The sequence below is a fragment of the Orbicella franksi genome, chromosome 12, assembly GCF_964199315.1.
Source record: "Orbicella franksi chromosome 12, jaOrbFran1.1, whole genome shotgun sequence".
NCBI lineage: Eukaryota > Metazoa > Cnidaria > Anthozoa > Scleractinia > Merulinidae > Orbicella > Orbicella franksi.
The window spans coordinates 22,949,015-22,960,721 of record NC_138156.1 but is presented as its reverse complement, the minus strand read 5'-3'; the positions used below and the strand labels follow the sequence as shown (position 1 = coordinate 22,960,721).

General features: G+C 37.5%; 1 protein-coding gene across 1 annotated transcript; it reads left to right on the top strand.

Moving 5' to 3' along the window:
* The first annotated feature begins 317 nt into the window (after positions 1 to 317).
* Positions 318 to 10,891, top strand: LOC145464175 (transcription elongation factor A protein 1-like). The gene is made up of 7 exons (XM_081447981.1): positions 318 to 1,589; positions 2,920 to 3,100; positions 5,811 to 6,047; positions 6,695 to 6,733; positions 7,066 to 7,220; positions 8,142 to 8,360; positions 9,921 to 10,891. Exons 1-7 carry the CDS (start codon positions 1,521 to 1,523, stop codon positions 9,927 to 9,929), a joined length of 909 nt encoding a protein of 302 aa, XP_081304107.1. The 5' UTR covers positions 318 to 1,520; the 3' UTR covers positions 9,930 to 10,891.
* The last annotated feature ends 816 nt before the right edge of the window (positions 10,892 to 11,707 follow it).

The following is an 11,707-nucleotide window of genomic DNA, read 5'->3' as shown; positions in this document are numbered from 1 at the left end:
AAAGGTTTCCACGCGTTTGCTTACATCTTCTTTGCCTTGGATCATGCAAACAAATCCGCTCTCCAAGCATAATATATGTAGCCAATGCGAGCGAAGCAGCATGTGTTAATTGGCCGCGTTCCCTTGGCAACTGCTCAAAGCTCGACAGTGTGACAAAAAGAGGGAGGGACAAACTTTTACACGAGACTGAAAAGACTGAAAAGACCCCTTTTAACTTGATTGTGTGGAAATTAATAACCTGCTAATGGCGAAAGGCTCTTGTCTTCCTTGACTTTGAGAAGTGAGAGTCAGGTTGCAGCTTAGTACACCTGCTATCTCATCAATACTGTAAGAACTTACGGTTAAACAAGGACCTCCGTAGAAGGTCTTGATACTTCAGCTTACTAGAGCTAAAAATAATAATCAGCGAGGCTAAACACCGCAGGAAATTGAGCGACGGTGAATGCAAAGAGGATCGTTCGTACTCGCGAGCTCTCTCACAAAGAAAAGAATGATAAACAGTTGTAGGCAGATTAATCTTAAGTTTTCACTCTATAGTTCAGGTCATTTCTCGGCGATGGAACAACATTTTGAAAAAAGCCGCTTTAAGAAAGCGCCGTATTTATTTATTTTTAGAACTAGCTTTTACTCTCAACCAAGTGACTCTTTGGCGCAACGGCTGTGAGTTGTCTGAGTCGTGCATGAGTGGTGTTGTGGCTTGATCTATCGGTGCAAAGAAGATGCTTTCAAGAGAAAAAACAAAGCTGTAAGCTGTCAGAGCTCTGTTTAGCCTGCAAGCAAACGAAAAGAAAATAAAAGCAGGCGAAATCATCCAGGCTAGATCTGATTTGCTAGGAGTCTCGCGATGTGCGGCTGAAATGAGTAGCCGCGTCACGTCACGGGCTCCGCGCATGGGGAAGGTTAGCCTGATTCTCAGACATCCGAGGTCGTTCGCGGCCCCTTCGGTGAGCGAAGGGGCCGAGAACGACCACGGACGTCTGAGAATCAGGCTAGGGAAGGGTATGATCGTAGGCTACGCTTGTCTCATTTTCCCTAGGGAGAAATAAAATAAGCGACTAATACCTCTTATGTTACTTCTCAGTTAACTTTTGCGAAATCTTGGAATGATGATGCTCCAATAATTTCAAAAAAATATATCAACAAAAACTTGAAAGAAAACCCCGGCAATACCGTGAACAGATATATTTGAAGACTGGTGAAAAAAGGTCCACAGCTGGACCTTACCTCAGTTTCTGCAGCATGAAGTGACAAGAAGTATTTGTACTCTCTCTGAATGTGATCGATGCTAGTCCTTCGCGTCAAAGCGAGCCTAGTACGTACCGTGGGAGATCGAGCAAAGTGTCTCCACCGCGCAACCACACGTGAAGACTGGTACTGAGGCGTAAAATGCCGCTGCCAATATATCGTGGACTCGCGACATTGCCAGTCGGCCATGATGCGGCGCGAATCGCTTTAGTGCCATGTGAATTGGTGTTTGTGCTTCCTTGTTTTTTGCGTAATCTTTCGGTATTTTAAGCACAATGAATCTCGAGGAAGAAGTTTTCAAGATTGGCAAGCAGCTGGAAAAGATAGTCGGCCAAGAAGGAGCGGTGAGTCGAGCATTTGTTGTCGAGTGTCATTCAATTTGCCGGCCGGTATCACCGGAATAAACATTACAAAAGGCCCATTCACTAGCTCCGTACATGCACTTGAACTTATGTATTTCCCGCAAAACTGTTACAAGAAAGTTCCCGAGGTAGTTTACTCCAAGAGTATATATGTTTCAGTGTGAGTTTGTACAAATATAATAACTTTTCTCCAGAAGGTAAACATATGGATCTTCCAGCTGAGTATATACTGACCTTCGATTTCTTTGCACGCAAAACGCTAAAACGAAATGAAGCGTTTATTTCCAAGTTAATGTTAGCTATTAAGCTTACCTGGCTCACTGATTGCCCTGAATTTCTTTTGAAATTAACTCCAGGGTTGCCACAGGTGAGAAAATGCTTAGGGGTAAAACATTCTTCAAGGTCAGGGGAAAGTCAGGGAATTTTACTTCGAGTTAAATTGACATTTTGAAGAAAAGTCAGGGAAAATTGAAATAATTTAACATGGCTAATGTAACGTCATTGAGGGCTGGAAGAAACATTTGGGGTCACTGTGATCTCATTGATATTTTTCCTCAATGAAGAAGGAAAATTTTTTTGAAAACTTACGAGTCTTCGTGAATGGGAAAAAAGGACATCTGTAAGCTGAGGCCAGAAGCCACCACTAGATCTGACATTTTGTATTTATTTTTATCACGGAAAAGTCAGGAAAAAGTCAGTGAATTTTTGAAAAGTGAGGCCTGTGGCAACCAGGTTTATTAATCAGATGTTTATTTGTACATTGTACTTTGTATTCTTCTTTCCTGAGAATGTGTTTATTTCTTAGGAGAAAGTACAACTTGATCACTGTGTAAATGAAAGAACAATGAGAAGTCATATGTTGAGCTTTTTTTTTTTTTTTTTCTTTTGAGTTTTCATTTATTAGCACTGATTTGTGTTACTCGGTCAAACTGCTATTATCTCTTCAATTTTCAAGCATGTAAATGACGTTTGTTGATGATACCAAATTGGCAGAGTGTTCAGGTATGTTTCTGAAAAACCAAACTTTTTGAATCTTGTATCAGCATTTGTTGAACTTTTGACCATTCTGGTTGGTACGGTAAAAATATTTTCTTGGTTAGTGAAAAAAAGTTGTCATTTGTCACTGGGTTAGTATGGTTAAAAGTTGGTCTTGAGTTCTGTTGAGGCACAAAACATTCGCAAAACTGAAATAATTTTTTTTTTCATGTTTCTGGCATCCTATGCAGATGAGTAAGAATGGCACTGATAAGGAACCTATACTCTAGGAACAGGTTTCACATTTTTGTTGTCTCCATTGTGTTGATCTCTCCAGATGGATTCTGACAGTGCAGTGGATCTTTTAAAAATGCTTAAAGATCTTCCCATTACTCTGGAAGTACTGCAGAAAACAAGAATAGGTATGTCTGTCAACACTCTGAGAAAGAAAAGTGAAAATTCAGACCTGCAAACCCAAGCCAAGTCACTCATAAAATCCTGGAAGAAACTCTTACCTGGTAAGATGAGTATATTTTTCAAGTGAAAATAATTATCTTAACTTAACAGGCTGCTCTGTAAGAGAAAATTTAAAAAACTTACTTGCCCTGTTGAACACCATCACTAGGGCTGTCATCAAGGGCCATAACCCATAATGCTTGTTCTGGCTGAGTATGCTTGGGCCCTTGATGCAACAGGTGAAATTACCTGTTGATAGAATTCACCCACCAAGTAACAAGTGTTTTACTAGTGTTGAGAATAAGGCTACATGCGACTCAAAACTTAATGACAACCCTGATCAGAAAGGACTTGTTTGTCTAAAATAACAAGTGAAGCTTTTTACAACTTGAAGATTTCTTTGATTGCTGACTTAGCAAGGTGGAGATGCTTTCTTGCTCTACTTTCGTGAAAATCTTTAATATATAGATTTAGCCAAGCCTAAAAGCGGAGCTCCTGATTGCAATAACTGACGATAACGGAAAGAGAGAATTATTTTTTCTTGGATCAGAAACTCAAAAAATGATCATTTGTGAGCATGTAATTGTTCAGCGTGTGGTTTTGCTATTTTTTCCAGTTAAATGTTAACAAACTATACCCAACAATCCTAACCAAGATTGGAGAAATTACGTACGCAATATATCAGGGACTTTCCAAGAGACGATTGTACAAGAATATGTCAAAAGAAAAGTCAACAATGCGCCAGGGGTTAATTTGCGGCGAAATTTTGCCTTTGCGAGTACTCCTTGTTTCTCCCCCAGAGAAATAATATGACTTGAGCCCACGATCCAATCGGTAAACCAGTAACTGGTCAGCAGTCAACTTTAAAAAACACTCAGCCTTGATGAGCTCTAAACCTGAGCCCGCGATATAGTCATGTGATACTGGTCAGCGGATAGCTTGTTGTGACAGCTGTCAATTAACAATAGCGTGGACACCCAAAAGCAAAGATGTTGCTATGGTAATGGTGCTACTCTCTTAGTTTTCAAGGTATTAGCGTACGGACAGTCATGTGACAACCAAAATTTTTCAGATCGATGGGTTACCAAATTTTCTAAAGTATGGGGCTCCACTTGCGTGCCTTCGGTGCACAGGAGCTCCGCTATTACCTTGTGTCGTGGAAACTAGGGAGAATGCCCCAGTGGGAGGTCAAGATTGTCACATTCAATATTCTTTTTTGGGATATTTTCATATACCACTTGTCGTTGTATCCCAATGTAATAATTATTCAATATTACAATTATACAGTGTGTGGGGATTACAGTGACCTGTTGGTTAGTGCACTGGACAGTCTCCGGTCAGGCCTTTAGCCATATTTTTGTCCAGGCATCCTGTGGATGCCCATGTTAATTTTTTTTTTATTATTTTTCATGTGTTGCCTTATAAATTGTTCATTTGAGCAGACACTATAGCACATTTTGGATGCCTATTTTTTTCAAATCCTGCATCTGTTTCAAGTGCTGGCCAATGTCTTCAGAAAACAGATGAATTGCATCAGTCACAGAACTATAAATATAGTTTTGGTTTTCGTTTTGTCCCAAGATACATCCTCTGTCTTTATATATTACTGAAAGTCTAAATAATTACTATCCTTTTGCATTGAGCACCACATCCAGTACTTAGTTTGAGGGATATATTTTTGGAAAACAAGAATCCCGCGATGCGCATGGTTACTCAAGTAAAGCAACGGTTAATTTGACACAGCTACATGTATAAATAAGGATGAATAAAAATTAAAAATTTTGGTGTTTTTGCTAACCTTGGTATCATCTTCGGTTAAACTAGCGACTCAGTTTAATTTAGCAAATAATTACAATCCCTTAGGCCCGGTGATTTGGTGATCTAAACACCCTGGAAAGATTGACGACAATAATTTTGGAACTAGTTGTGGCAAGCAATAAACACCTCAATTTTCCACTGTCCCTTTCCAAATAAATTTGCACTTGATTCACATATTACAAAATATAATGGAAGACTTCCATTTTCATCAATATCACTTGTCACTTTTTTTGTTATCAAAATAACGAAAGCACTGATTTGGATCATTCGCGCTTGAGTGATTCAACAGCTGCCAGTTGTGTCAGCCTGGCACATTGGTTTGTAAAAACAGGTTTTTTTACGTTAAAAATATCCCAAACCCGCTTTGCTAGTGTTTACACTGTAAATAGCCTGCGAAAGCCATTATCTAATTTCTTGCATAACCTAAATAGAGGATTTATTTTGAGGCCTTTTGAAACAAAACAAATTTGTTTCATCACCAGTGGAAACTCATCTGTTTCTGTGGTTTCTGTGGTTTAAGATCTTGTTCATGATTGGTTATAACACAATGAACATTCCAGACATATTTTATCTGTTTATGGTTTTGTGAGTTTGACTGTAATCCTTTTGTTTTTTTGTGAGGCACTTGCTATCGTTAGATAATCATAAAAAATGTGCGAAATATGTCAAGTGTTCATGGTTCAAATGTATTTAATTTGCTGACTTACTACACCTAGGTTTCACTAACGTTGTCGGCAGGGTGCCAACTGGTTTTCACAGCTAGGCAAAACTATTTGAACTGAACTTCTTTTTAAGAAAAACTTTCCAGTAGATAGCCAAATCAGGCAGACGAAATCATCCTCAGAGCCGATCAATTTGCCCAGTGCCTGGCCCTTAATAAAGCCCTAGACTATAAAAACAACTAGGCAAGTTGAAGTTAAACCTTAGAGTACATTTGTTTCTGTCATGAAACAGAGAAATCTGGAGGGAAGAGTGAAGAAACCAATGGAGACAGAAAGACACCAAACAGTGAAAAATCCAGTCGAAGCAGCTCCCCAGCACAAAGCACAAAGTCATCGTCTGCACCAAGTACCCCCAAGGATAACAAAGTTGTCATATTCCCAGCCCCAAAGGTTACAGGTGACTCAGTACGTGGGAGGTGTCGGGAGATGATTGTGAATTCTCTCAAGATAGAGGGTGAATTTGAACCAAGTAGGTGACCTAACTTTGATCTTTTCTGTAGTAATTTTTGTTTTCTGTCGTGTAGTGAATGTACTGCAGCAAAGCTGTAGGTGACAGGATAAAAGTTTGCTTAGAAATATTTTCTGAAAAAACAAAATAGCCAGACAGTGCTTTCTCAAAATGACCTTGACATCTTTAATCTTTAATCTTTAATACAAATTCCAAATTACATTACATTGAACAAGTCAGTCCAATGAATTTGAGGACAGCTTAAAACAGAATACATAGCAGTACCAGTAGAGAACTGGGCTCTTGTTAACTCCTTATTAACTCCTTTTTTAAATAAAAATACATTTTTTGAGACTGGTTTGCTTGCAGGTAAGATAACATTTAATCTTGAACAGTGTACAATACGGCACTTGTGAAATACAGTTGTCAGATCTTTGTGAAACTAGACATGCACAGCCAGTGTAACGATTTCTATTTTTAAAAACACAATGTAGATGTTCACATGAAGGCAACAAAGACAATTTATTATGTACGGTGTTCATGACACTTGCTAATGTCGTCATATCTTCATTTTTGTTTGAACAAACTACCAGTACTAGCCTGTTGTCAAACCACACACTTGTTGATAGTTGCTAGATTTGTCTTATATCCATGTTTTCTTATTCTAGCCATTACTCCTGAAGACTTTGCTGCAGCATGTGAAGAATGTATCCTTTGTAAAATATATATATATTTTTTTATTTTCAATATAAAAGCACAACATGAATTTTTTTCCTGTCTGCCAGAAATATTGGGAGCTGATTCTATTCAGAAGCTTACCATCACCATCTTGATGTTGACTTTTTAGTAGCTTTCACCGAAACAAATGTACTTGTGTACTGTGTATGTTTTGATTTAAAATACTGGTAGGTTTTGGTGTGAAATTTTACAAACCAGTTTGTTAATAGATAATTTATCCCCACTATTTCAGCAATGCACCTTGAAATAACTTGTATGTGCTCTCCACACTGCTGTTTGTTTCCTTGATTTCTGTGTCAAGGCATATTCCAACAGTTTAAAGACACAAATATGAAGTACAAGCAGCGTGTCCGGAGTCGTGTTAGTAACCTTCGTGATGCCAAGAATCCATTGCTTAAAGTGAAAGTTCTCTCTGGAGAGATCTCTCCTGAAAGATTTGCAACAATGCCTACGGAGGTAAGGCTCTAAATAGATGTATTTTAAAATTTCTTTTAAAAGTAATGGTTCAAATCATAAAAATAACTTTGTCACTTTACCCAAGTGAGGGACTATTCTAATAGGTAGCACTTTCCTTTGGCTCTGTTTCGTACATACATACATACTTTCTTGACTTTCCCCTAAGAGGCTTTTCAAAGACAGTAACTTAAATTTAAATAAGTGTCCAACATAATTTGCACTCTTAAGTCTGTTGATGAAACCCTAGTGTTTGACCATTAAAATAAAAGCTATGCGGCAGTACTTTCATGTGATACTGTTTACCTACAGGTGGTCAGGGTTTGAAATTAAGTATTTTTATAAGGAGCCAACTGCAACTTAGCCCAAAAGTTTGGTTGCCAGATTGTAATTTTTGTTCACCATTTGTTTTTTTACCCTGGTTGTTTTTTTTTTTTTCTTAGTATTTTCCTGATGTACACAATCTTTGACATATTTTAAGTTCACACACAGAGAAGCTCTATATATAGGATAGTAAAAATTTAAAGGAAGAACACAGTAAAACAACATACAAAATTATAGTCAATATGATAGCAGCTCCAGTTACGTTTTTCGTGTTTCCTCTTCTTACTCATCTAGTTTCACGTGTATGCAATTTTCAGCACTAAGCTTAAGGCTGATACTCAAATTTTGTTTGCCTTGGTGACCTTGAGTCGCAATTTCAAGCCCTGGTAGTTCTAATCTTTCAAGTCTGTGGCTAAAAGTCAGTGTGTGACTTGACAAACGAAAGCTATTGAGCAGTACTTTCATATACTTGTAGCACTGTTTATTATGCTGTTGAAGGTGGTTCTAGCTGTAAAGCCTGTGGATAAAAGCCATCCAGACACTCGACTATTTTGCTGATGAATTTTGTTAATCAGCACACTGTTATTTCTCTTTTCTCAGGAAATGGCAAGTGAAGAAATGAAACAGTTTCGACAGGAATGTGCCAAGGAAGGAATTCGAGACGCTCAAGTGGCTAAAAACCAAGGCACAGAAACAGCGCTTTTTAAATGCGGGAAATGTGGCAAGCGGCGAACCACCTACACACAGCTACAAACACGAAGTGCCGATGAACCAATGACCACTTTTGTACTTTGTTTAGAGTGTGGAAACCGCTGGAAAGTAAGTAATGTACTGAACAAACTAAGTCAAGTTTCTACATGTAACTAATTTAGATGAAACCACTTGTTTGTGAACAAATGTAGTCAATCAGTATCAGTATTGTCCTTAGATCGACTAGCAGTTTCTATTGGCTCAAAGTTGGAACCTACCTGGACCAATCAGAGTCAGTTTTTTAACGTCAGTTATTTTTTAAAAGTCAATGACGCACACTTGAGGTCTAGAAAAACTGATAGTGAGCGCACAAACACAATGTACTCTGCAATTGCATTCAGCAGAAAGTGCATTAATTCTTAGAAAACGTGGCAACACCATCTTCTATTTGTTTTGGAATAAAGCACAGAAAAGCAAAAATATTTACATCTTAGAAAGGGCTGTGATTGCACTGGAAACACATTGTGTGGTACTTACATTGTACATGCTCTACAATTTCCAGCCATGCATCTATAAAAATAATAATGCACTCTCAGATCTATTAGTGGGTAGACAGTCGCTACATTCTAAATGCTGTTAGTAGAATTTCACCTGAACACTAATGCAAATGCTGCAGTCTGGTTGGATGAGCCATTGCACACTATCAGCCAATTATAGTGTGCAGTGGCTGGAGGTCGTCTTCAAAAGAGCAACGTTTTTTTCATTTTCCCAAAGTTTTTGGAGGAATGTTTTGATGCAAATGGCTAAATAAAGTTCCTGAAATGACTAAAAGAAGGACATTTACAGTTTCGAGACTTTAAAAACTTGGAATTACTGAAAAAATGATGTGCACGTGCACACAACTGCAAGTTCAAATGACAATTCAATCCAAGCAATCTTTCTAAGGCACAAATTTTAATAATATGTCAAGAAAAAACTGGAAACTGTTATTTGAAATAAATTGTAGTTAGAATTCTACTAAAACAATTAAATTATTTCTATCACCTCAAAGAAATCTCAAGCTCATAATCTAAAAGAAGGACATTTTCATTTTTGAAGTGCCTGTGAAGAGGATTTAGATAAAGTTTTGAGCAACTAGTTGATTTATACTAAAAACAATTAGATGACTGATGTAGATTATTCATTCTCAATTTCTATACATGATAGTTGACTCAGGCTGTGCCCTCATCAGCTATCACACGATAGAAATCTGGAGCTCATAATCTAATTGTTTAACAGAACATTGTCACACATGCCTTGCTCATGAAAAATAAAATTAGTGCTGTTTTTTATTTTTTATTTTTTTGTTTATTTTTGTTATTTTATTATCATTGTCATTATCATTATCATTATCATTGTTGTTGTTGTTATTATTATTATTATTATTATTATTATTATTATTATCATTATTATTATTGTTATTATTTTGGGGGGGGGGGGAACAAAATTGCAGTTTGTGGACTGCAATCCTTTAGAGTGAGTACATATAACAATACTTATTTTACAGATTACATGTACTTGCCCTTGCCTCAGTGGCATTTCACTCATAGGAAACCAGTATTGTTAAATAAGTCCAGATTGAAACAATGGTACATTGTAGATGTGTACAAAACATAGATACCTAATGCTTTTTCTTCTCTCTTTCCACAGTTCTGCTGACGATAAAACTTTCAGCTGAATTTGTCTTTTTTGTGAGTCGGGTTTGACCTGGTATTCTGCGGCAATAACTTGTAGAATCACATGCAAACCATTCTAGATTAGATAATTCCCGTTGCGGTACCTTTTGGTAGTTAATAGTGTAACTTATCATTTTAGCCACTAGTGGGAAATGAAAATAGATAATTGCATGCAAGTTTGTAAGGTTTGCTCATGTACCTTGTCTTTGAGAGAGTATGGTCTGTTTTGAACTTGCTATGGGCTAGTATTATAATGCAAACTATTTAAGCTGTATTGCCATACAGACAGTTCCAAGAACAGGCTCTGGTTGTTCGAAGGCTGGATAATGCTATCCACTGGATTATAAATAGCTATCCAGTAGATAAGTGTTAACAAAACAAACCACACTATCCGCTGGATAGTGATTTATCTGGTGGATTCCGATAGCATTATCCACCTTTCCAACAACCCCCTCCCTACCAAGTCATTTAGAACCAAATTTTTCTCTGTTTCCCAAGGCTTGTGTACATGTGTAGAAAAAAAGCAAAGCAAGTTTGCTGGTATGTGAACCAAAGCCAAGACTTCCATTGAGAATGAAACAGCTACATGTGCCAGTACTTTCTTTCAAGCAGGCTTGCTTAACTTGATTTATTTGATATTGTACTTGTTCCACAATCTTTGTAAAGAGTTTGCCTTAGCAATACTGACAGTCTGAGGTATAAAAGAGTCCAACACTGACAGGATTACAATTTAGCTGTATTTATTGAAAACTATGGAATCTAGGGGACATTTGTAAAAGTTTTTATGGTAAGTTTCATTGTGATTCCTTGATCCAGTGGGCAAACGTAATAAATATTGTTCAATCTGTAAAGGGTGTATGTATGCAACAAGTTTGATTAAAGAGATCGTTGTGTCTGAAAAAAAATTTAAATAAACAATTAAAGTCGATTATACTTGAAATTTCATGTGTTTAGGGAGAATTTTGTGTTATTATAATCAGCGCTGGCATTATTAAACCTCAGATGTACAAGGTGGGGGGGAGGTTTTTTCAAAGTTTTTCAAAGTTTTGAAAACTTTCAGTAGTTGTTCCTTCATTCATGTCAGTTGTACCATGGCAACCATCATATTTCATATAGGTCTTGCCAAGAATCGGCTTTTTTTGAGATAATTCTGTATTTTTCCCAGTCCCAGTCTTCTTCATCAAATTGCAGAAATTCATGAATTTGTTCATTTTGTAAGCATTCTGGCTTGATTTTGTGTCAGTTTCCGTTATTTCTCGATTTTTTTATAAAACAGTGTAATTCAATCATATGACGTCATAACCAACAACAATGGTACCAACTTATAGAGCAAGCTCAGAGCTATCTAATCAATGTAAATTTATTTTGCTCTGCCTTAGCAGAGGGAAAACCCAAGGGGGAGGGGTTCCATCCACCCCTTCCCTCTTGTACCACGGGGGGGTATGAGTTAGCTTAGGGTTAATTTTTTTTGTTTTTTGATTCACCTGTAGCTCTGATCTTCACACCCGTAACAACCTTGACCGCACGTTATCACTGGTCAACCGCAAAAGACACAGACGATCCAATGAACCAATCAAAACTCGAAGTCAATAAACGCAGCTGACGCAAAGCGCGAGAAAACGCGTGCAAGCGAGGCACGATTGGTTCCTGTTTCACTTTCTGATTGGATGAAAAAGTGGCGCGAGTTTTTCAGCTAATCAGAGGTATAGCATAGTAATGCAAGAACCAATTAGTTTTTTGAAAACCACGCTAACACGGTTT